The sequence below is a fragment of the Rhinatrema bivittatum genome, chromosome 2 (genome assembly GCF_901001135.1).
Source record: "Rhinatrema bivittatum chromosome 2, aRhiBiv1.1, whole genome shotgun sequence".
NCBI lineage: Eukaryota > Metazoa > Chordata > Amphibia > Gymnophiona > Rhinatrematidae > Rhinatrema > Rhinatrema bivittatum.
The window spans coordinates 34442828-34468999 of NC_042616.1; the positions used below are offsets into that span (position 1 = coordinate 34442828).

Here is a 26172-nt window from a genome sequence, read left to right on the forward strand (position 1 = left end):
TACAAACAAAAAACAAACTTTGAAATGTTTGTATGCTAATGCAAGAAGTCTAAGAAGTAAGATGGGAGAATTAGAATGTATAGGAGTGAATGATGACATAGACTTAATAGGCATCTCAGAGACATGGTGGAAAGAGGATAACCTATGGGATAGTGCTATACCGGGGTACAAATTATAGCGCAATGACAGAGAGGAGCACTCGGGAGGAGGTGTGGCGCTTTATGTCCGGGATGGCATAGAGTCCAACAGGATAAACATCCTGCATGAGACTAAATACAAAATTGAATCTTTATGGGTAGAAATCCCTTGTGTGTCGGGGAAGACTATAGTGATAGGGGTATACTACCGTCCACCTGGTCAAGATGGTGAGATGGACAGTGAAATGCTAAGAGAAATTAAGGAAGCTAACCAAATTGGTAGTGCAATAATAATGGGAGACTTCAATTATGTTCCTGGATGGAGACTTCAATAACGTTCCTGGATGGAATAAATGACAGCTTTATGGAACAATTGGTTCAGGAACCGACGAGAGAGGGAGCAATTTTAGATCTAATTCTCAGTGGAGTACAGGACTTGGTGAGAGATGTAATGGTGGTGGGGCTGCTTGGCAATAGTGATCATAATATGATCAAATTTGATTTAATGACTGGAAAAGGAACAGTGTGCAAATCCAAGACTCTCGTGCTAAACTTTCAAAAGGGAAACTTTGATAAAATGAGAAAAATTGTTAGAAAAAAACTGAAAGGAGCAGCTACAAAAGTAAAAAAATGTCCAAGAGGCGTAGTCATTGTTAAAAAATACCATTCTAGAAGCACAGTCCAGATGTATTTCACACATTAAGAAAGGTGGAAAGAAGGCAAAACGATTACCAGCATGGTTAAAAGGGGAGGTGAAAGAAGCTATTTTAGCCAAAAGATCTTCATTCAAAAATTGGAAGAAGGATCCAACAGAAGAAAATAGGATAAAGCATAAATGATGGCAAGTTAAATGTAATACATTGATAAGACAGGCTAAGAGAGAATTTGAAAAGAAGTTGGCTGTAGAGGCAAAAACTCACAGTAAAACCTTTTTTAAATATATCCGAAGCAGAAAGCCTGTGAGGGAGTTAATTCTTTTTACCACACAAGGTGTTGGCTTAGGAGTTTACCTAAAGCTTCCTTATTTCTTCTCCAGTAACCATTCCCACACTTCTTCTGGGGAAGACGATATCTGCTATGAATTTGCATGAGATCAAGTAGCAAGCATAGAAGGAAGGGCCTGTAAATCTATCCAACGCATATAGATTGTGGGTATCCTGAAAACCTGACAGGTGGGGTTTCCACTGCACATACATGGAACCCATTGGTCTTCAACTTGCTTTTTCGGTATCTAAGTTATCCTTGCACTCAGACTCATGCTTGTTTCTGCAGCAAGTTAAAAATGGCTCCACTGGGGATTGAACCCAGGCCCTTTTGCGTGTAAATCAGATGTGATACCCACTACACCATGGAACCAACTGACCCCTTCTTTTAATCTGTGAGCAACTGTCGAACCCTTGATGCCTGCCTAAAGGAGGACTAATTGAACAAGCATCTCAGCTAGAGAAGTGCATTCATTGAAAAAAAAATATAAAAATGAAATCAGTGGAGCCAACTTGATTCTTTTTTATTTATTTAGTTTATTTATTAAAAATTCTTGTATACCATCGTTCATAATATACATCACAACGGTTTACATGTTACAAAATCATAAAATCAAACTGAAATATCTAAAAGGTACAGGAAAATATGATAAAAAATAAAATTGTTAATCAATTATGAATAAATGAACATAAAACAAAGATAAAAATAATGTTTCTTTAAACCAATGAGTCCTTTTTTTCAAGATAGTCAATATAAGCCTGTTTGAAAAGCCATGCTTTTAGAGCTTTTTTAAAAGCTTTAAACTCTGACTCTAAACTCTTAGGGTCCAAAATGAGCTGAAGGGGACCCGTGAACTAAAGGAATCCTACTTGTTTCATTTCTGTCAAACAGAATGATTTCTATAAGCAATTATAGTCAAAAGACCCATGGAAATCATAGGTATAGCAACAGTTGCAAATGTATGGAGAAAGGTTCATACACTGTGGAGCGGGCAGGCTGCAGAGAAGGGTCGGATTGGCATACCGTCAAGCAATGAGAGTTATGATGTATCGCAGCGGAGCATTTTCCTAGTCTCCTATAATGCCACAGAGCGGGTTACAGTGATGCTGAGCTCGAAGAATGAGCATGTCACAGCTTTGCTCTGCATTGTTTCTCCAGACATTGTCTGTGTGAAAGCACAGCACTGAGCTCTCTCCGAGTTCTTGGTAAGGATTTTTGCTGTGGCAGCCCATTAACACAAGACAGGAAAACAAACCATGGCGGCAGCATGGCATCACAATATCTCTGCATCATTGTAGATTTGTGTTGCTTCGCTTGCTGTTCTGTTTATCCTTTTGCGTGATTGAAGCCTTAGCTACACTTCAGATTAGTTATTTATTATCTGTATGACTGCCAGTGGGCACAGTGTGGGCAGTGGGAGCTAGGTAGAACTGGGCATAAGCGAGCAGTGAAGGCAGGCCAGAAAGTGCAGCATAACAGGCTGTATTGTGAAGCCTGTCTGTGATAGAGAAATAGTGCAGACAGAGCAGACAGGATGACACTCACTGTTTGCCTGGCAGAAGGCAAAGTGTGTGCAGGTGGCACTAGGCAGTGGGCATTATAATACCACGGAAAAATGTTAAATCCTTGTTGTAATCTTAACATCCCCGGTGACATATATACAATGATGTGAGGGAGAGGGAAAGGCAGAGCAGATGATGTAAATTTAAATGTGTCCAAAATTGCGCACTTTTGCACTGGCACCGGCAGGTAAAAACCAAAAATGAGGTCCTGCCCTGAAACTGAAGAGGGATTTCTTCTGGACTACTACAACAGCAGGAGCCAGCTTTACGCTAAAGAAACTGGCATACGAGCTTGATGATGTGTCACTGCTGCAGAGTGCAGATAACAGTGAGTGTTTTTCTCTCCAATCTTCTGTGTTCAGCGAGAGAGAAAATGTTGCTGCAGAGGTTGCAGTGAAAGCCAAATTTTCCTCCACTGATTTACATGAAAAATCTTCAGAGATACTCATCTTTTACGGTATCTAAGTTATCGTTGCACTCAGACTCATGCCTGTTTCTGCAGCAAGTTAAAAATGGCTCCACTGGGGATTGAACCCAGGCCCTTCTGCGTGTAAAGCAGATGTGATACCCACTACACTATGGAACCAACTGACCCCTTTCATTAATCTGTGAGCAACCGTCAAATCCTTGATGCCCGCCTAAAGGAGGACTAATTGAACAAGCATCTCAGCTAGAGAAGTGCATTCATTGAAAACAAAATATAAAAATGAAATCAGTGGAGCCAACTTCTTTCTTTTTTTTTAATTTATTAAAAATTCTTGTATACCATCGTTCATAATATACATCACAATGGTTTACATGTTACAAAATCATAACATCAAACTGAAATATCTAAAAGGTACAGTAAAATATGATAAAAAATAAAATTGTTAATCAATTATTAATAAATGAACATAAAACAAAGATAAAAATAATGTTTCTTTAAACCAATGAGTCCTTTTTTTCAAGATAGTCAATATAAGCCTGTTTGAAAAGCCATGCTTTTAGAGCTTTTTTAAAAGCTTTAAACTCTGACTCTAAACTCTTAGGGTCCAAAATGAGCTGAAGGGGACCCGTGAACTAAAGAAATCCTACTTGTTTCATTTCTGTCAAACAGAATGATTTCTATAAGCAATTATAGTCAAAAGACCCATGGAAATCATAGGCATAGCAACAGTTGCAAATGTATGGAGAAAGGTTCATACACTGTGCAGCGGGCAGGCTGCAGAGAAGGGACGGATTGGCATACCGTCAAGCAATGAGAGTTATGATGTATCGCAGCGGTGCATTTTCCTAGTCTCATATAATGCCACAGAGCGGGTTACAGTGATGCTGAGCTCGAAGAATGAGCATGTCACAGCCTTGCTCTGCATTGTTTCTCTAGACTTTGTCTGTGTGAAAGCAAAGCACTGAGCTCTCTCCGAGTTCTTGGTAAGGATTTTTGCTGTGGCAGCCCATTAACACAAGACAGGAAAACAAACCATGGAGGCAGCATGGCATCATAATATCTCTGCATCATTGTAGATTTGTGTTGCTTCGCTTGCTGTTCTGTTTATCCTTTTTCGTGATTGAAGCCTTAGCTACACTTCAGATTAGTTATTTATTATCTGTATGACTGCCACTGGGCACAGTGTAGGCAGTGGCAGCTAGGTAGTACTGGGCATAAGCGAGCAGTGAAGGCAGGCCAGAAAGTGCAGCATAACAGGCTGTATTGTGAAGCCTGTCTGTGACAGAGAAATAGTGCACACAGAGCAGAAAGGATGACACTCACTGTTTGCCTGGCAGAAGGCAAAGTGTGTGCAGTGGGCACTAGGCAGTGGGCATTATAATACCACGGAAAAATGTTAAATCGTTGTTGTAATCTTAACATCCCCGGTAACATATATAGAATGATGTGAGGGAGAGGGAAAGGCAGAACAGATGAAGTAAATTTAAATGTGTCCAAAATTGCGCACTTTTGCACTGGCACCGGCAGGTAAAACCAAAAATGAGGTCCTGCCCTGAAACTGAAGAGGGATTTCTTCTGGACTACTACAACAGCAGGAGCCAGCTTTACGCTAAAGAAACTGGCATACGAGCTTGATGATGTGTCACTGCTGCAGAGTGCAGATAACAGTGAGTGTTTTTCTCTCCAATCTTCTGTGTTCAGCGAGAGAGAAAATGTTGCTGATAGGTTGCAGTGAAAGCCAAATTTTCCTCCACTGATTTACATGAAAAATCTTCAGAGGGATAGCTGTGCTAGTCTGGTGTAGCAGCCCCTCAACCTCAAAAGATACTCATCAGCCGCTGCAAATAGTACAAGGACACCAACCCAGGACCCAGACCTTGCCAGAAAAGGAGATGCCAACACTTTCCACATATTATCCCAGACAATGCCAACACTGGACACAACATCATCAGCAACATGCAGGACACATTCTCCTGCTTTTCTTCCAATCTAATATATGCCAACACCTGCCAGCAAAGTCCCGCTTCTGTCTACATAGGACAAACGGGACAATCTATAAGGACAAGGTAAAAGGATTTAAACCTGAGGTTAGAAATGACAACATTCAACCTTCCTTGACATTCTCTGTCTGACCTTAAGGTTGCCATACTCCTACATGAAAACTTCAAAAGAGCACTCCAGCCTGAAACTGCTGAATTGGAACTCATTAAAAATCTAAATACCATCACCCAAGGGCTGAACAGAAGCAATGGATTCATGACTCACTACAAATATGCATAAACTGAACTGTTGTCTGATCATTCTGTCTATTCACACTTACCTCAGTTGTCAGTAGGCTAAACTACAATCCTATTCACACTCTCTCCACACCGTTTCCTGCCTTTTCCCATGTCTTCTCACTCTTCTGTATATATTGTACACATCAACTGTACATCATTTCATGCATCTGATGGTGTGGACTGTGTCCTCGAAAGGTCATGCTGTAATAAAACAGTTAGTCTAAATGATTCCACTCGACTCCTAGTGCTTTTTTATTCAGATGAAGAGTCATTACTTTTTTTCCCTGAAATAGAAGCTATTGATAGTGTACCAGAAGGGGAAAATTTGGGAGGCCTTTATAGTAGTGTGTTAGCCACCTTATCCAGTTCTTTGATGGGGGAGGCAGGACAAAATTAGGATGTGGCTGAAGAGCAGGCAGCAGAGTTAGAGAGCACATCTGATGCCCTTGACATTGTTCCTCAGAGTCCACCCACTATATCAGCTCCAGTGGCAGCATCCTCTGCTAAGTATGTAGAGAAGGGATCAGAGTGGACTTGGAAGATCTGGAGACATTTCTAAATAAGGGAAGGCCCACGCTTTGCAAAATGCAAGCACATGGCAAAGACACAGGTCCTGGCAAACAAATGGGGCATTTAACTAACACTGGCATGCTTTATAAGCCACAGAAGCAGCAGCCCTTAGGACTAGCATCTGGGGAGTTTGGAAGTGGCAGAAAAGAGGAAAAGTGTTTCCCAATCTGATCCCATGCCCTCAACCCTTTCCATCATTCAGGTAAGAGGCAAGCAGACCCCTGCCAAACATGAGAAGTGAAAAGCTACGATGGAAAAATGGAACAGGTTTCAATAGCAATGCCCCAGGACAGGAGAGAAGCAGCAGTCAAAGTTAGAAAAAGGGGCAGTTCTGAAATAAATGCCCTTGATAGCCAGCCCCTGCAGCTAGTAGAGAATGAGGGCTTGAAAATAGAACTACAAGGATAAAAGTGAAGCAAGATGTTTTGAGGATCCAACACTAGCACCTGAGGTCTTTCTACAAATGCTAATTTTCTCTCAGAGAGTAACTGCAGGGAAATGACCAACTTTTGCATTCATTCTGCCCTGTCATTCCAGTCCATATTGCCAAGGATATACTGTTGCAGTCCATCACAGGGGATGACCACCTCAGGGACAACAGGACTAGTGCAAAACAGTTATTGTCACTGTCTTCTATTGCACTCAAGATCTTTGTAGGATTGCTCCCAAGCTGTTCCTAACAAGGTCCCATAACAATGCAAGCATTCACTGACACCAATACAGCTGATGGCTGAACATCTATAAAATGCTCATCCACTGCTAGAAACATAAAGTGGCTCCATTGGGACTTGAACCCAAGACCTTCTGTGTGTGAAACAGATGTGATAACCTCTACACCATGAAACCATTTCCTTGTCTGATCTCTTCTTTATTACACTTTCAAACACCTATCCAGTTATTTTAGAATACTGTTTGAATAATTCATGGGATAATCGCCTCAGCCACCATTCACATTCTAACATTTTTTACTCTTGGCAAAAAATAGATCTTCCAAGAGCCATCCCATCTACCATGAAAAATTTGTTTTACTAGAGTCACTGCTGAATTCTTTTTACCACGCAAGATGCTGGCTTAGGAGTTTACCTAAAGCTTCCTTATTTCGTCTCCAGTAACCATTCCCACACTTCTTCTGGGGAAGACGATATCTGCTATGAATTCGCATGAGCTCAAGTAGCAAGCATAGAAGGAAGGGCCTGTAAATCTATCCCACACATATAGACTGTGGGTATCCTGAAAACCTGACAGGTGGGGTTTCCACTGCACATATATGGAACCCATTGGTCTTCTTGCTTTTTCGGTATCTAAGTTATCCTTGCACTCAGACTCATGCCTGTTTCTGCAGCAAGTTAAAAATGGCTCTACTGGGGATTGAACGTAGGCCCTTCTGTGTGTAAAGCAGATGTGATACCCACTACACTATGGAACCAATTGACCCCTTCTTTTATTCTGTGAGCAACCGTCGAACCCTTGATGCCCGCCTAAAGGAGGCCTAATTGAACAAGCAGCTCAGCAAGAGAAGTGCATTCATTGAAAACAAAATATAAAAATGAAATCAGTGGAGCCAACTTGTTTCTTTTTTATTTATTTATTTTATTTATTAAAAATTCTTGTATACCATCGTTCATAATATACATCACAACGGTTTACATGTTACAAAATCATAAAATCAAACTGAAATATCTAAGAGGTACAGTAAAATATGATAAAAAATAAAATTGTTAATCAATTATTAATAAATGAACATAAAACAAAGATAAAAATAATGTTTCTTTAAACCAATGAGTCCTTTTTTCAAGATAGTCAATATAAGCCTGTTCGAAAAGCCATGCTTTTAGAGCTTTTTTAAAAGCTTTAAACTCTGACTCTAAACTCTTAGGGTCCAAAATGAGCTGACGGGGACCCGTGAACTAAAGGAATCCTACTTGTTTCATTTCTGTCAAACAGAATGATTTCTATAAGCAATTATAGTCCAAAGACCCATGGAAATCATAGGCATAGCAACAGTTGCAAATGTATGGAGAAAGGTTCATACACTGTGGAGCGGGCAGGCTGCAGAGAAGGGACGGATTGGCATACCGTCAAGCAATGAGAGTTATGATGTATCGCAGCGGTGCATTTTCCTAGTCTCCTATAATGCCGCAGAGCGGGTTACAGTGATGCTGAGCTCGAAGAATGAGCATGTCACCCCCCCCCCCCCCCGAAATCTCCTACCGAGGAGGCTTAAGCCATTCAGTCAGCGGGTAAATTAAACCACTGTCCCTATAGGTGGGCCCGGCCATTATTTTGGCCTAACACAAGCTATGAGACCTGTACAGTGCCAGGTCTGATTGCGCATGTCATTTGCCTGTACCAGAGCAATCCTGGCTGTCAAGTGTGTCGACTGCAGTGTTTTCAACTTCCAGAGCATGTATTCACTCATTGCTATTGCTGCAAGGGACCCCTGATTCAAGACATTGGAGTGGGATGGCAGGCAGGGCCATCCACATTGAGTGCATTTCACTGTCTGGAGTGGCTGCAGCGAGAAGGCACAGTTTCCCCTGAAGGGTCAGACACCAGCAGGGTAGTATTGCGCGGCCTAAACTGGCCTCATCCGAAAAACCTCCCTTGCTGACGGAACCTGAAGAGGCACCTCCAATGAAGTCCTAGACTTTTGGGTAGCATGGCTGAGTGGTCTAAGGCGCTGGATTAAGGCTCCAGTCTCTTTGGGGGCGTGGGTTCGAATCCCACTGCTGCCAATGTCTCTTTGGGTACTTGCCAGGTTCTTATGGCCTGGATTGGCCACTATTGGAAACAAGATGCTGGGCTTGATGGACCCTTGGTCTGACCCAGTATGGCATGTTCTTATGTTCTTAAGATGGCTTGGTCCCAGGCCCAGGCCCAGGCCCAGGCCCTTGCAAGTGGAAACACCGCGGATGTGGTGGTAGAAACCATCGTTGAAGACCCTCTGGCTGGCAGGGCTAGCGGAGATCCCAGTGCTCTTTCCTGGGCCAAGCAAAGGGACGCCCAGGAGCAATGCGAGCTGAAAATAGCAATGATTTTGTCAGTAATTGACGAGGTAGTCGGGTCCTGAAGTCCATAGACTCTCGGCAGTCCACCCCAGTGAAGACCTACCCATGACACTTCAAGCTAGCACTACCGCCTCGGTTAGCAAAGGAATCAGCATCTGGGATGGATACCAGTTCAACTAGTTTGGCATCATCAGGCTGTTATTGGACTGTATCGCAGCAGGGTCGGATGGATAGGAGAGATTGGACCAAGCCCATCACACCGGAGCAGGCCGAAGAAAGGGTGACGCCCAAATGTCACTTTGCGGCCAGGGGCCCCAGGGATTAAGAGTCAGCGTGAGAGAGAATGGTTAGTGGGAGGCGCCTCGAAGAGCAGAAATGACTCGGATACCCTTAGGCGTAGAACTAGTAATCCTCCCCCCCCCAAAAAAAAAAAGGCTCACACTTATATAGGAAGGGCTGCGTGATGTCATCAAAGGGCATCGCGGGGACTTTCCCGCCAGCGGCCCTTTAAAGGCTGAGATGCGTGCACGCACGCGTCCTAAGAAGGAGCCGGGTCATGGCGTCATGGCGGCGTTCGAGCCGTGTCAGCGCTGAGGGGGCGTCGGGGGATCATCAGGATTAGTGCGGGGGCGGGCCTCAAATTGCCAAACGTAGCACTCCCTTTTCAGTCCCCCTCCCCACTGCACACTGGCTCCGCCCACTGCATACAGACTCCTCCCCTTCCAGTGATGGGAGCTGCTTTCAACTTCCTCCGCCCCCGCAAGGGATTGGTCGGTAGAAATGGAAACGTCATCAGTAAGTCTTAAGGGGGAGGGCACACGGTTGTGAGGCTGTTTAGTGAAAAGGAAGTCGGGAGGAATTTTTAGAAATGTGAAGAATGCGCCACATTTCTCGATAAAGTTTTCAAAAGTAACTAAATCAGCTCCGAACCAAATTCACATTTCTGAAATCTCCAAAATTGGCAACACTGAATCGGGCTTTGCTTTCAGTGGGAATCTCTCACGCCTCCTGTGTGATGCCATCAGTCTGAGCCCTCAGTGTGAAGCTTCCCCTGTGTGATGTCATCACTCTGCGCCTGGCAGGAGACAGCGCTGTCAGATTCAGAGAAGAACATTATCTTCCCCAGCTCTGATTCTCAACTTATCTCACTCCCTCTATAAAGCAAGAGGCAAACACTCAGCTCTTCTCCAGCCCGAGGAAGTGCCCCCGATTCATTTCTAATCCTGAAAGCAACAAAAGCAGAGAGGAAAATGCCTGCAGGAGCTTCTGCTCAGGTAGGAGATTGCACCCAACGCCCTGCCCTCTCTGTATAAACACTGAGAACATAAGAAATGCCAGACTGGGTCAGAGCAATGCTCCATCGAGCCCTGCATCTTGTCTCTCACAGGGGCCAGTCCAGGTCACCTGAATATATCTGGCAAATCCATATAAGAAATTCAGTTTCATGTTGCTCTGTGCAAGAAATAGATTTTGTCCTCTTCACCTCTTATCTATCTGGCTAATGAACATAAGAACATGCCATACTGGGTCAGACCAAGGGCCCATCAAGCCAAGCATCCTGTTTCCAACAGTGGCCAATCCAGGCCATAAGAACCTGGCAAAGTATCCAAAAACTAAGTCTATTCCATGTTACTGTTGCTAGTAATAGCAGTGGCTATTTTCTAAGTCAACTTAATTAATAGCAGGTAATGGACTTCTCCTCCAAGAACTTATCCAAACCTTTTTTAAACACAGCTACACTAACTGTACTAACCACATCTTCTGACAACAATTCCAGAGTTAATTGTGCGTTGAGTGAAAAAGAACTTTCTCCGATTTGTTTTTAAATGTTCCCAAAGCTAACTTCATGGAGTCTCCCCTAGTTTTTCTATTATCTGAAAGAGTAAATAACCGATTCACATCTACCTGTTCTAGACCTCTCATGATTTTAAACACCTCTATTATATCCTCCCTCAGCCATCTCTTTTCCAAACTGAAAAGTTCTAACCTCTTTAGTCTTTCCTCATAGGGGAGCTGTTCCATTCCCCTTATCATTTTGGTTGCCCTTCTCTGTACCTTCTCCATCGCAATTATATCTTTTTTGAGATGCAGCGACCAGAATTGTACACAGTATTCAAGGTGCGGTCTCACCATGGAGCGATTCAGAGGCATTATGACATTTTCCATTTTATTCACTACTATCTATCCTTTTCCCCCTTCCTTTATCTCACTCCAGTCTCCCACTTTATTCTGTCTTTCAACCAACCAGTCTCTTCCCCCTCAATCTCCTTCCGCTCTTCTTGTTTCTGTTTAATCAATCTTCTTATCCTGCAGTATAGCCTTCCTCTCACTTTCTTCTCCAGCTCCCCAGTAAGTCTTCCCTGCTGTCTTCCTCCTGTGCTGCCACCATTTCAGCCCAAATCATGTGTGTTTGTTTTCTGTGAGCCACTGTGACAGAAGTAGCTGTTAGGGTCAGGCAGGAGAGACTGGTGGCAGCAAGGACCAGTTGCAGAAGTGGTGGTAGAAGCTGGCCTATGAGAGTGACTCTATAGAGGAGGAGACTGACAGCACCGGGGAGGAAAATTATCTGCAGTAGAGCTTGCAACCCAAAGGGTAAGAGTTAGAGCAGAGAAATGGTAGTAGTTGGATCAGTGGTGGAAAAAGCCATTGCAGAGAGATGTTTTGGATGAAACATTGGGGTGGGGGTCAAGAAAAGGCCAAAGTGGGAGTAAGCAGGCAAAAGAATGAGGTGGCAGGCCTATGAACAGCTTCGTATACGAAAAGAAAAAACGAGCGAGCTGCTAAACAGAAGGGCAACAGGATCAAGGAGCATGAAAGTTGATATTTTAAGGAAAAATATACAAAGCTCAGTTTCTTTAAAATAATCCCTCCTCTCCCACTGTTTTGGTGGAACCCTTCACTGTATCTCATAAAGGTTAATGAAATGACTGCTGGGGATTCTGATGCGCAGACCTGCTCACACAATATAATATATTTTCTATATCTTTTAATTAGTACATTAGTGGTTAAAAAAGAAAAAGGGAGAACTTCATAATAAGAGGTATTAAGTACTTCGATCCTGCCCTCTCTGTACAAACACTTCAGCAGCTTTCTAACTACAGAGTCAGCCCAGACTTTAATGAGACTCTGAGCAGATCTGGGTCACAGAAAAGGCACTTTGGGACTGCCCTGAGTTTAAGGAGAGAGATCAGGATTGATTAATTCCAGTGGGAGCATTGAAAGAAGGCAATCATCTTGCTGGTGCCTGAAGAGAATCTTTGGACTTAAACAGTTTGGGGAGAGGTGTTATAGTGGGGTATATTCTTTAGAGTTTGTATGTATCTGATATATAAAGCAAGCCATCAGGAGGTATTAGTTTAGGGTTTGTGTAGACCTATGTAAAAAGGTTGAAAAAGGTCAGTTTACTCACCTTAAAAAAGTGTTAGTGTGATGTGATTTGAGTAGGTGCCAGCATTTGATTAATCAGAAATCTAAATCCTGCTATTGCACCAGCCCTTATTGAGAGTTTAATCAATCCCCTTGTTGGTCAATACCAGATTATAATGAATACACCAAAATAATTTAAAGGACTTCAGTTGTACACATCCTAATCCGTTAGCAACCTAAAGTTAAATTAGGAACTTCAAGATGAAGGCAGCAGTCCAACATCAACAGGGAGTCTTCCAGTCTTTTGCATAAAGTGTCACATATATGATATTTTACCCACTGTTGAGAGGTTGTATGTGTGCACCTGGTGCAAAGAGCTCCTGGCTCTTAGAGAAATGAGTCCAATCTCTGGAGGCTAGAGTGGCAGACGTGGAGGAGCTGAAGCAGACAAGAGGGTATATAGATGAAACTTTCAGGACAACAGTAGCCAAGTCGTAACCTCAGTTTACATGGCAGCTTTGGTATTGCTTTGGATCAGGAAGGTCTCCTGGTGAGTGAGCATTGCTGTGGTGTTGCAGGAAGTGATCCTCTAGCAAGGACCTACTCTCCAGGTGATGCATTGTCCTCTCACACCGAGGATGAGTCTCCTAGGACTACTACCCAGGAGGGAAGGGTTAGGTTCACCGTCATTGCTGGTGATTCAATTATTAGACATGTAGATAGCTGGGTGACTGGTGGACCTGGGGACCCCCTGGTAACTTGTCAGTCTGGTGTAAAGGTAGCGGACCTCACCATCACCTAGATAGGATTTTAGACAATGCTGGCTGTTGTGGTACATGTGGGCACCAACGACATAGGAAAATGTGGGAGGGAGGTTCTGGAAGCCAAATTTAGGATTTTAGGTAGGAAGCTGAAATCCGGAGCCTCCAGGGTGGCATTCTCTGAAATGCTGCCCATTCCAGGTGCAGGTCCCGAGAGGCAGGCAGAGCTCCGGAGTCTCAATTCATGGATGAGACAATGATGCAGGGAGGAGGGAATCAGTTTTGTAAGAAACTAAGCAGAGTAGAATCAGGCTGCTGGCACTAACTTTTTAAAAGGAGATAGAGCAGCTTTTAAACTAGAACAAGGAGGAAAGCTGACAGTCACTCAGTCGTGCACAGTTCGGAGGAATGTATCTTTGAAGGATACTAATGAAACAGGAGAGTTAGAGCAACCCAACAGAGAGGTTCCAATAAAAGCAAACATAGTCCATGTGCCTGTAAGTAATCACCTGAGGTAAAGAATTCCAAATTATCCCTAACAATTGAAAAGCAGGTTGTTAATACAAACAAAAAACACACTTTGAAATGTCTGTATGCCAATGCCAGAAGTCTAAGAACTTAGTAAGATGTGAAATTTAGAGTGTATAACAGTGAATGACGGGATAGACATGATCATGGGTAAGGCATCCATAGTGCACAGTGGTGCACAGGCCTCTCCAACTTTAAAATGGGGTGTGCTGTGCTCTACCAACTTGGGAAGCTATTGCGTCTTCTCTGGCTCTCCCCCACAGAACAATAAGTGCTGCTTCCCAAGACTAGTGTTCCCACTAAGCTGCACATGTGCGCTTGTGCACAACTTTTCTTGCGGGCACACACAGCTTGTCCTCCTCCCAGTACAGTGGTGCAGCCCATCCCGTCACAGCCCGAAGTGAAGAGGACAGCTGGGCAATGGCCAAGCCCATTTTGCGATGGCCTGAAGTGAAGAAGAGGCTGGCGGAGCCCATCCCATCATGGCCAGAAGTGAGGAGGCCTGCAAGGCCGTGGTGGAGCCCATCCCACCACAGCCAGAAGTGAAGAGGAGGCCATGGGTGTCTCTATATAAGAGTTTGTTTGTCTATGTGAGAGCCTGTGGACATGTGTGTATGTGTCTGTACGAGAGTCTGTATGTGTGAGAACCTGTGTGCATGTATGTATGTCTGTATGAGATCTTGTGCGCTTATGTGTGTGCGTGTGTTTGTGTTTCTCTATGTGAGAGCCTATATATGTGAGAACCTAGGTGTATGTCTGTGTAAGATCTTGTGTGCATGTTTGTCTGTATGTCTGTGTGAGAGCTTGTGTGTATATGTCTGTATGAGAGCCTGTGTGCATGTATGTCTGTGTGAGAGGCTATGTGTGTATATTGTGTAGCTGTGAGAGCCTGTGGCATGTGTGTGTGTGTGTGAAAGCCTGTGCCTGTGAGAGTCTATGTGTTACACACAGGCATTTGCACACACACACACACACACACATACACCCAATGTGTGTGTGAGGAAGGGTGAGCTTGTGTGTGTGAGAGAGAGGGAGTGTGTGTGAAAGCCTGTGACTGTGAGAGCCTATGTGTTACACACAGGCATGTGCACACACACACATACACACAATGTGTGCGTGAGGAAGAGTGAGCCTGTGTGTGTGTGTGTGTGTGTGTGTGTGAAAGCATTGGCATATATATGTGGGAGGGAGTGTCTGAAAGAATGAATGTATTAGTATGTGTGTGTATGTGTGAGTGAGGGAGAAGATAGTTTGTGCGGTCCCAGCTCCCCTATTGCACGATAATCTCAGGGTAACGGGAAATCAAGAAATCCCAGGTATGGAGAGCAGGAGCTTTTTAAAATCCTTATTAGTTTTAATTGTGTGTAATTTGATGTTTCTATTGTTTTTAAATATTTTTGTTAAATATTAGAACATTATTAATTATTGGATGTTTTATTCATCGGAGGTTTTGAAATATTTTACTGGTGCTTGGGAAATATTAGAACTAATGTGTGCAAATTTGTTTAGATTATTGGATGTTGGTTGGCTGTTTTGACGTGTATTCTTTTTATTAGCAGGGCTTTAATATTTTGAATGATGTTTTATATCTGCAATTTTATTGCTTGATGTTTTGAGAGGAAGGATGATGTTTCTCTTCTTCCATTGTTGCACTGCATAACCCAGTTGGGCTTGTGGTTTCCAGTTCAGTATTTGCTGGCACATTCCTACTCTGTATTAGGTGAGGCTCTGTCTGTATCTTAAAGGTCCAGCTCTTGTGTAACTTTTCATAGAAACATAGAAATGACGGCAGAAGAAGACCAATGGCCAATCTAGTCTGCCCAGCAAGCTTCATACTTATTTTTCACATACATGTCTGTTACTCTGACCACTGAGGTCTGGGCCCTTATTGGTAACTTTTAGGTTCTAATTTCCTTCCACCCCCACCATTGATGTAGAGAGCAGTGCTGGAGCTGCATCAATGTGAAGTATCAAGCCTAATTGGTTAGGGGTAGTAGTAGTTGTAACCGCCGCAATAAGCAAGCTACTTCCACGCTTATTTGTTTACCCAGCCTGTGCAATTCAGTCCTTGTTGGTTGTTGTCTGAATATAAATCCTCATTTCTTCATTCCCTCCTGCAGTTGAAGCAGTGAGCTGCGCTGTATATGTATTCAAAGTGAAGTATCAGGCATGATTGGTTCAGGGTAGTAGCCGCCAGAACAAGCAAGCTACTCCCATGCTTATTTGTTTTTCCAACCTGTGCAGTTTAGAAAATAAGTGTGAAAGCTTGCTGGGCAGACTGGATGGACCGTCTGGACTTCTTCTGCCGTCATTTCTATGTTTCTATGTTTGAATATAAATCCTCTTTTCTTTATTCCCCCTGCCATTGAAGCAGAGAGCTGCTTGGATATGCATTGAAAGTGAAGTATCAGGCTAATTTGGGTTGGGGTAGTACAGTGATGGCCAACCTTTTGCGCTCAGTGTGTCAAAATTCATAAAAAAAACCGAGCATAACTCAGGTGGTGTGTCACTTCTAGAAAAATCCATAATTTTGTGATATTTGTAGCTCTAATATTAATAACAAAAAGTTATAATTTTAATATATGTTCTGTATTTATTAATAAAGCAAAAACAAATAATTCTTTACCTTACCTGCTTAGTGACTTTTTTGTTGCTGAATTTTGTCGGCTAAATCTTCAATTAAAACACTCTCTCCCCCTCCACCCCCCCCCCCCCCCCCCACACACACACACACAAACTCTTACTTCCCTGGATTTTCTCATACACACTCGTGCTCTCACACTCACTGGCTCCCTCACATACACACAAACACACACACCCAGGCAGGCTCCCAGTCATTCTCACACCACTCCCGCTCCATCCTCCAGGCAGGCACCAATTCATTCTCACACACACACACACACACACCCCCCAGGCAGGCACCCATGCATTCACACACATACACCCCCAGGCAGTCTCCCATTCATACACATGCACACACTAAAGGCAGACCCCCCTCTCATTCTTTTGCCAGCATCCTCAGAGCCTCTCTCATTCCTCTGCTGCCACTGTCACTGCTGCCGCGTGGCTATTGGGGAGGCGCCGACTGCTGCTACTGACACTGAAGCCCATTCTGCTGCCTCCTCTGTGCAGGCCCCGTGGGCTTCCACTTTCTCCATGCTGATCTCGTACATTGTGAGATCCGCATAGAGAAAGTGCTACTCCTGCACATTCCCAAAGATTACATGTGCCAATCACTAAAAAGTAATTTATTTTGGTTTTTACCTTTGCTGTCTGATCTTCGTTTTCTAATTGTTTGGTCACAGGCTTTTTTTCCCACCTTCCCTTTCTTATTTTTTTGCCAATTCCTTTTATATTGTCTTTTTTTCTGTTTCTTTTCTCTCCATCTTCTTCCCTCAAACACAGTCAGGTTCTCATTCTCACATGCATTTCTCTCTCTCACACACACTCAAAGGCTCTCACTGTCACATGCTGTGTCTCATACAATCATTCATACACACAGGCTCTCATTGGCACATGCTCTCTCTCATACAATCATTCATACACACAGGCTCTCATTGGCACATGCTGTCTGACTCACACAACCAGGCTCTCTCTCACTCCCACATGCTGTCTTGCTCAAGCACAGGCTCTCACTGTCACATGCTCTCATATACAATCATTCATACACACAGGCTCTCACTGGCACATGCTGTCTGACTCATACACCCAGGCTCTCTCTCACTTCCACATGCTGTCTTGCTCAAGCATAGGCTCTCACCGTCACACGCTGTCTCTCTCTCACACACAGAGGCTCTCACATGCTGTCTCTGCAAACATTCAGGTCCTCACTCTCACACACAGTCTCTCAACTCACTCTCACACACAATCTCTCAACTCATCTCATACACACGCACACACACACACCCTCTACAGACCCTCAGCCTCTCTCTCACCTCTGGGCCTCCTCTTCGCGGTTCGCCGCAGGATGGGCTCTGCAGTGGCCCTGCTCCCAGGCCTCTTCCTCTTCTCAGGCCGCTGCGACTTGAGATTCGTGGCTGCCCGTAAACGCAAGTGCTGCTCCACTTCTGCACGCGCTGATGCTTCCCCTCCTTCCTGCCCACGCGGCTCCGGCAACATTTACTTCCGGGGACGCACAGGCAGGAAGGAGGAGGAGCAGCAGCGCGTTTAAACGCGATCTTTTTCTTGGCCTTGCTGATCTGCCTGTCGCTGTGCCCGGGGGCATTGGGGGGATAATAAAAAACTAGTTTTAAAGGCTCTGCGCAGCCGATAAAAAAAAAAATTCCCGATAGTCCACAAAACGCTGCGCATGTCAGCAAAAAGTCTCGGCGTGTCACCTCTGACAAGCGTGTCATAGGTTAGCCATCACTGGGGTAGTAACTGCCGCAACAAGCAAGCTACTCCCCTGCTTTTATGTGGATGCAGATCCTTTTTCCCACATTTCCTCTTGCCATTGAAGCATAGAGCAATGTTGGAGTCACATTAACTGTGTGTATGTTTATTGAGTAAGGGTAGTAGCCATCATTCCCGCAAGCAACCCCCATTGCCTCTTCTCTTCATTTCATTCACATCCTCAAGACTTTACTTCATTTCCCCCCTGCCATTGAAGCAGAGAGCTATGCTGGATATACGTGAAGTATCAGTCTTCCTCCCTTGCCGTTGAAGCAGAGAGCTAACTTGCAATGAAAGTGAAGTATCAGACTTTCTCCCCTGCCATCGAAGCAGAGCTGTGCTGGATATGCGTGAAGTATCAGTTTTTCTTCTCCCCTGCCGTTGAAGCAGAGAGCTATGCTGGATATGCGTGAAGTATCAGACTTTCTCCCTTGCCACTGAAGCAGAGAGCTATGCTGGATATGCATTGAAAGTGAAGTATCAGGCATATTTGGTTAGGAGTAGTAACTGCCGTAACCAACAAGCTACTCCGCACTTTTTTTGTGACTGGAAATCCTTTATTTTTTTTCCCACATTACCTCTTGCTGTTGAAGCTTAGAGCAATGTTGGAGTCGCATTAACCGTGTGTATGTTTATTGAATAAGGGTATTATCTTCAGGTAGTAGCCGTCATTCCTGCAAGCCACCCCTTCTTCATACACATCTCTAGACTTTATAGATCCACAGTGTTTATCCTACGCCCCTTTGAAGTCCTTCACAGTTCTTGTCTTCACCACTTCCTCCGGAAGGGCATTCCAGGCATCCACCACCCTCTCCGTGAAGAAATACTTCCTGACATTGGTTCTGAGTCTTCCTCCTTGGAGCTTCAAATCCTGACCCCTGGTTCTGCTGATTTTTTTCCGACGGAAAAGGTTTGTCGTTATCTTTGGGTCATTAAAACCTTTCAAGTATCTGAAAGTTTGAATCATATCACCCCTGTTCCTCCTTTCCTCCAGGGCGTGCATATTTAGACTCTTCAATCTCTCCTCATAAGTCATTTGATGAAGACCCTCCACCTTTTTGGTTGCTCTTCTCTGGACCGCCTCCATCTTGTCTCTGTCTCTTTGGAGATACGGTCTCCAGAACTGAACACAGTACTCCAGGTGAGGCCTCACCAAGGACCTGTACAAGGGGATAATCCCTTCCCTTTTCTTACTTGATATTCCTCTCTCTATGCAGCCCAGCATTCTTCTGGCTTTTGCTATCGCCTTGTCGCATTGTTTCGCAGACTTCATATCATTAGACACTATAACCCCATGGTCTCTCTCCTGCTCTGTGCACATCAGCCCTTCACCCCCCATCGAATAAAGTTCTTTTGGATTTCCACTCCCCATATGCATCACTCTGCACTTCTTGGCATTGAATCTCAGCTGCCATATCTTCGACCACTCTTCCAGCGTCCTTAAATCTCGTCTCATTCTCTCCACTCCTTCCGGCGTGTCCACTCTGTTGCAGATCTTAGTGTCTTCCACAAACAGACAAACCTTGCCTTCTATCTCGTCCGCTATATCGCTCACAAAGATATTGAAAAGGACCGGTCCCAACACCGATCCCTGCGGTACACCGCTTAAAACCGCTCTCTCTTCAGAGAGAGTTCCTTTTACCGTCACACATTGTCTTCTGTCCATCAATCAGTTTGCAATCCAGGCCACCACCTCGGCACTCACTCCTAAGCTTCTCATTTTATTCACCAGCCTCCTGTGTGGGACCGTATCAAAAGCTTTGCTGAAATCCAAATAGATGACATCAAGTGCTCTTCCTTAATCCAATGCCCTAGTCACTCAGTCAAAAAAGACAATCAGATTTGTCTGACAGGATCTTCCCCTGGTGAATCCATGCTGCCTTGGGTCCAACAATCCTCCTGCCTGTAGATAGTTCACTATTCTCTCTTTCAGCAGCGATTCCATCACTTTTCCCACCACCGAGGTGAGGCTAACTGGCCTGTAGTTTCCAGCCTCCTCTCTGCTCCTACTCTTGTGAAGCGGGACCACCACCGCTCTTCTCCAATCACTCGGCACCACTCCCGTTTCCAGCGATCTGTTGAACAGGTCACGCAGTGGAGCCGCCAGTGCATCTCTGAGCTCCCTCAGTATCCTGGGATGAACTTCATCAGGCCCCATGGCTTTGTCCACTTTCAGTTTTCCCAGCTCTTCCCATACATTCTCTACTGTAAACAGAGTTACATCTACTCCACTCCCCTCCCTTTCTATCCTGTTACACTGCTCTCCCACCTCCCCTCCCTCATTTATCCTTCTCCTGGGTCCTCTTTAGTGAACACCGAACTGAAGTATTTGTTTAATATTTCTGCCATTTCTTCGTCTCTCTCTACACATTCATCCTTTTCACCTTTCAATTTCACTATACCACTTGGAACTAAAACATGGTGTCCCAGGTTCTGTGTGTAACTGGAAACCAATTACTATAGTCCTGCTCTAGGTCTATGCATTTTGAATTATTTGCACCCAGAAACCTCTCCCCTGCCCTGCTGAGTCCCAGCACTGGGAGGTCTCCTGATGCAGAAGGTGCTGAGTGTTTCTGCTTTGTGTTTCAGATCCCAGTAACCTTTGAGGACATCGCTGTCTATTTCACCCAGGAGGAATGGGAGGGTTTAGAAGAACGGCAGAAGGAGCTTTACAAGGATGTGATGAAGGAGAATTATCAGACCCTCAGATTGCTGGGTAAGGAGGGATATTTAATAAGAAATTCTTATTTTTGGGAGGAGAGAACAGAATATTATTTCATTAGTGAGTGAAGTCAGGTCTTCTGCTCCCTTAGTGGATGATGCATCAAGCCAAGGTAGTGCTCCTACACACATTAAAGAGCGTATATCAAACATTATCTGTAATTTTATGCATGGCCCCGCCCTGGAACCCTCCCCGTGACAATGACCTGATTTGCATGCAATTTGCAAGCACAAATAATGGAAATGCATGTAAAGCAGGACATTACTAGTCAATTTCATGTTAATAGTTTAACACGGCTGACCAAGAAAGAGTAATTGTAGTGAGGAAAGGATGGGGATAAATGAGGGAGGGGAGGTGGGAGAGGAGTGTAACAGGATAGAAAGAGAAAGTATTTCTTAGTAATTGTAGTGATGAGCGGGATGGAGATAAATGAGGGAGGAGAGGTGGGAGAGCAGTGTAACAGGCTAGAAAGGGAAATATTTCTTAGTAATTGTAGTGAGGAAGAGGAGGGGATGGGGATAAATGAGGGAGGGGAGGTGGGAGAGCAGTGTAACAGGATAGAAAGGGAAAGTATTTCTTAGTAATTGTAGTGAGGAAGAGGAGGAGGGATGGGGATAAATGAGGGAGGGGAGGTGGGAGAGCAGTGTAACAGGATAGAAAGGGAAAGTATTTCTTAGTAATTGTAGTGAGGAAGAGGAGGGGGATGGGGATAAATGAGGGAGGGGAGGTGGGAGAGCAGTGTAACAGGATAGAAAGGGAAAGTATTTCTTAGTAATTGTAGTGAGGAAGAGGAGGGGGATGGGGATAAATGAGGGAGGGGAGGTGGGAGAGCAGTGTAACAGGATAGAAAGGGAAAGTATTTCTTAGTAATTGTAGTGAGGAAGAGGAGGGGATGGGGATAAATGAGGGAGGGGAGGTGGGAGAGCAGTGTAACAGGATAGAAAGGGAAAGTATTTCTTAGTAATTGTAGTGAGGAAGAGGAGAGGGATGGGGATAAATGAGGGAGGGGAGGTGGGAGAGCAGTGTAACAGGATAGAAAGGGAAAATATTTCTTAGTAATTGTAGTGAGGAAGAGGAGGGGGATGGGGATAAATGAGGGAGGGGAGGTGGGGAGAGCAGTGTAACAGGATAGAAAGGGAAAGTATTTCTTAGTAATTGTAGTGAGGAAGAGGAGGTGGATGGGGATAAATGAGGGAGGGGAGGTGGGAGAGGAGTGTAACAGGATAGAAAGGGAAAGTATTTCTTAGTAATTGTAGTGAGGAAGAGGAGGGGATGGGGATAAATGAGGAGGGGAGGTGGGAGAGGAGTGTAACAGGATAGAAAGGGAAAGTATTTCTTAGTAATTGTAGTGAGGAAGAGGAGGGGGATGGGGATAAATGAGGGAGGGGAGGTGGGAGAGCAGTGTAACAGGATAGAAAGGGAAAGTATTTCTTAGTAATTGTAGTGAGGAAGAGGAGGGGATGGGGATAAATGAGGGAGGGGAGGTGGGAGAGCAGTGTAACAGGATAGAAAGGGAAAGTATTTCTTAGTAATTGTAGTGAGGGAAGAGGAGGGGATGGGCATAAATGAGGGAGGGGAGGTGGGAGAGGAGTGTAACAGGATAGAAAGGGAAAGTATTTCTTAGTAATTGTAGTGAGGGAGAGGAGGGGATGGGCATAAATGAGGGAGAGGAGGTGGGAGAGGAGGGTAACAGGATAGAAAGGGAAAGTATTTCTTAGTAATTGTAGTGAGGAAGAGGAGGGGATGGGGATAAATGAGGGAGGGGAGGTGGGAGAGGAGTGTAACAGGATAGAAAGGGAAAGTATGTATTAGTAATTGTAGTGAGGAAGAGGAGGGGATGGGGATAAATGAGGTGGGAGAGGAGTGTAACAGGATAGAAAGGGAAAATATTTCTTAGTAATTGTAGTGAGGGAGGAGGGGATGGGGATAAATGAGGGAGGGGAGGTGGGTGAGGAGTGTAACAGGATAGGAAGGGAAAGTGAGGAAGAGGAAATGAAGAGATGAGTTTGTGTTGTAGACGGTGGAAGGACTGACAGACTCCTGGCTTTGGGAGAAGGATCGGAGTCATGGATTTTATCTTTAAAGTCCGTAGTAAACCTGACCTGCAGAGGGCTCAGACCTGTATCTGTCCTGGAGGAGATTGGACCCTCTGTGGGCCGTGATCCCTTTCATTAGACTGGGATAAGGATCGTCCTCAGATGACGTTGGTGCTTGAGCCTTTGAGGCCCCACAGACCCCTCCTTCAGATGGGAGCAGAGTGAATCCTGACCCCAGCAGGATTGCTTTGAGGCTGGAAGGCTGTAATCTGCAGTCAGGGCACGCTTGGTTCATGTATGTACATGGTGTTGTATTCATACATGTTCAGAGGGGGATATGGAGGAATTACGGTTTTCCCTCTTTTTTGGAGATTGTGAGGGGTAAATGTTCTTGTAATAGTTACACAGCAGCTTTCTGGCAGTTTAGGACTCTTGGTCTTCCTGTGGCCTCCCCCTCCACACTCCCTATCGTGTCACCCCTGACCCTGCCTGACTCTGGTCTCCCTCACCTGCCCCTCCCAGGCCTTCACTGTCCTCTCAGTAAAGAAAGCTTTCCTCTGAGCCTCCCGCCTTTCACCTTCTCTACCTGTGGCTTTTTTGTATAGAAAATGCCCCATTCATGTAACTGGTGAGCCCACCAGGTTTTTGAATGTCTCTTCTAAATCCCTCGTTCCCTTCAGTACAAGCATTTTCCAGAAAATAACCAATGATATTATTCTGAGTGACTGTGAGAAAGCTAATGCAGTGCTCTTACCCCAGGAACAGGCTCCCCGACCACCACCCCTGAGATTATATCCCACATTGAACGAGGGGAAGAGCCCTACATCAGGGATGAGCCTGGATCAGAGGAAGGAGAAACTGGGAGAAGCAGCTGCTCAGGTGAGTGCGGGAATAAGAGGGAGCGGGGTCAAACTGCTGGCTGGAGAGTGGAAGTGCAGAGACCCCTTCACAAGCTCCTCTGCAGATCTCTGTGATCACTCACAGGGTCTCTGTGACAGGCAGTGCTTGTGTCTGGGAGAGTTTCGCAGTGGTTCGCATGTAAGAATAGCTTATGCATGTGTATTTAGCGTGTACGTTCCTGTGATATATTTTATGAAGCTTGGGAGTGCGCATGTCCTTGCTGTGTTGCATATAAATATGAACTGAGAAGAAACGGGGCGTTGGGAGCTGGGTTCAGAAACGCGCACTCAGTGTACGGACGTTCATTACCAAACTTGTCTGTGCATTTTACAGCTGCTACGTGACTCTCAGAGCTGAAATCACACTTCCTTTTCAGCTGCTAGATTGGTCCATTACTGTAGTTATTCCCTTCTCCACAGCTGGACAGAGACACAGGTCGCTCCTCTTCCATGACCTCACTCTAGGCCATAATGGGGATGTGGTTCTGGTCCAATAGGAGAAGCCTCTGTCTCCATGCAGCGGGAGACACAGGAAGAGAACGAGGCTCCCAGGGTCAGGGTGCAGCTCTGGCCCTGGGAGCCCTTTGGCTCTCGTGACAACAATCTCTAGGGGTTGATTTTCCCCTGGGAGAGCAGCCTTCCAGGTCCTACCCTGGTTGAGCTCCTGGAAGTCGCTCCCGGTACCCTTAGGGGCCTGGGGATCCTCCATATATTGCTGCTTGGCCCAGCACCCTTAGGAGTCTCTGCAGCCTATAAAGCAGGGTGGTGGTCACAGTACCCTTTGGGGTCTGCAGAATCTCTGTCGAGAGGTTCCCACATGCTCAGGAGCCTGCCAGTCCCTAGCAAAAAAAAAGAGAGAGAACAGACTGGAGAGGGCTTGCAAGACTCTCTCTCTCTCTCTCTATCCCTATCCCGGCTCCTCCCTTTCCCTTTCTTCCACAGCTGATGGAGCAGGAGACGTAAGTAGAAGCTGGGCCCGCTATCAGCAGGCAGTGGCTCTCTGGAGGGGATGAGTAGCAGCTCTGCCATTTTGCTGGTTGAAATATGTCTATGGTTGAGAGAAAGAGAAATGAGGAGCTGAGCGGCCTCACTTACCCTGGGAGAAGGGGAGGTTAACCCCCTGCAGTTGGGCTGTTGGCCTGGTTGTTTCTGTAGCGTATTTGTAAGGCTGGTATAACTTTGCTACTTCTACGTGCACTTATGATACCTTTGTGTGATTTACCAAGTTCAGGTGGAGCAAGACCCGTAAGAACAAGTGCAGACATTACCCAGTGTGGGTTTCCAGTCCGCGCACTGGATGCATGCACATTGTGTAATTGGAGCTCAGCAGAATAATCCAGTCTCAGCTGGCTTAGAGCTTATAAGTCTTTCATCATCAGCAACCCCGCTATTGGCGTTACGGTGCTGCAGAGGTAAAAAAAATAGCTGGATGCTGGGAAGGACTGAGGGTGCCCTGAGAGTGGCCATGTGATCGCCTCCTGTTACCTATGTGCACTAGCACAGAGCTTGTAGCTTAATGGGTTAAAACTTTTAGTCCTGGGGGAATTCTGCGTTACTGTGGAGTGCAGAATTTGTACAGAAATCCCCCCCCCCCCCGCGAGAATTGCCATTTTCTTTGCAAAATTTGGCAGAGGAGACTCTAGCATGCCGCGAATTGGAGAGGAAGGCCCCAGTGCGATAGAGTGGAAGGGAGTTGAGGCCTAGAGGTGGAGGGAGAGCTGGAGAGATACTGGCAGGTGGAGGAGCCTGGGCCTGAGAGGGTCAAAACATGAAGGCCCCCGGTGAGAGTGAAATGTGTGAGAGGAGAGGGAAAGGGGGGGACGAGGAGAGGGGAGTGTGTTGAGGAGAGGGGAGGGTATGAGGGAGAGCAGGGGGTGAGCAGGGAGGGAAATGAGAGAGCATGGGGGGGGGAATGCTTGAGTGGGGTGGCCAGAGAGAGGGAGCCTATATGAGGAGATTGTGAAGGAGTGTGTATGTGTGTGAGATGATTGGGAGGCTCGTGGGTATGTGAGGGTGCTAGTCTTGTGAAGAGATTTGTGTACGTGTGAGTCAGAGCCTGTGTGAAGGGCTTGCGTGAGAGAGAGGACATAGGTAGCCTGTGTGAGGATGTATGTGTGGAGAGAGACAGGGAGCTTGTGTGGGTGTATGCAAGAGATTGAAGGAGTGTGTATGTGTGTGAGAGATTGGGAGCTCGTGTGTATGTGAGGGTGCTAGTCTGTGTGAAGGGATTGTGTACGTGTGAGTCAGAGCCTGTGTGAAGGTCTGGGAGAGAGAGAGACATAGATAGCCTGTGTGAGGATGTCTGTGTGAGAGAGACAGGGAGCTTGTGTGGGTGTGTATGCAAGAGAGAGGGCCCTGTATGAGGGGATGTGTGTGCGAGAGAGTGAGGGAGCCTGTATGAGGGTGTGTGTATGTGTATTAGAGAGAGGGAGCATGTGTGTGAGAGAAGGAGAGACAGAGGGAGACTGTGTGAGGGGCAGTACTGAGAATGGGGTCAAACT

At 45.3% G+C, this 26172-nt stretch overlaps 1 protein-coding gene and 3 non-coding genes across 4 annotated transcripts in view; 2 read left to right on the forward strand and 2 right to left on the reverse strand.

Moving 5' to 3' along the window:
* Positions 1-3196: 3196 nt before the first annotated feature.
* TRNAV-UAC lies at positions 3197-3269 on the reverse strand. The gene has a single exon. It is a non-coding gene; the product is annotated as a tRNA-Val (tRNA).
* A 3463-nt stretch (positions 3270-6732) lies between these two features.
* On the reverse strand, positions 6733-6805 carry TRNAV-CAC. Its single transcript has one exon. It is a non-coding gene; the product is annotated as a tRNA-Val (tRNA).
* Positions 6806-8612: 1807 nt separating this feature from the next.
* Positions 8613-8694, forward strand: TRNAL-AAG. Its single transcript has one exon. It is a non-coding gene; the product is annotated as a tRNA-Leu (tRNA).
* A 1086-nt stretch (positions 8695-9780) lies between these two features.
* The window catches only part of LOC115083179, a 136447-nt gene continuing 120055 nt past the window's right edge, over positions 9781-26172 (forward strand). The window contains exons 1-3 of the mRNA XM_029586985.1: positions 9781-10241; positions 20604-20730; positions 23532-23651. Coding sequence (XP_029442845.1) covers positions 10218-10241; positions 20604-20730; positions 23532-23651 — 271 coding nt within the window. The 5' untranslated portion in view covers positions 9781-10217. The remainder of the gene's footprint in view (positions 10242-20603; positions 20731-23531; positions 23652-26172) is intronic.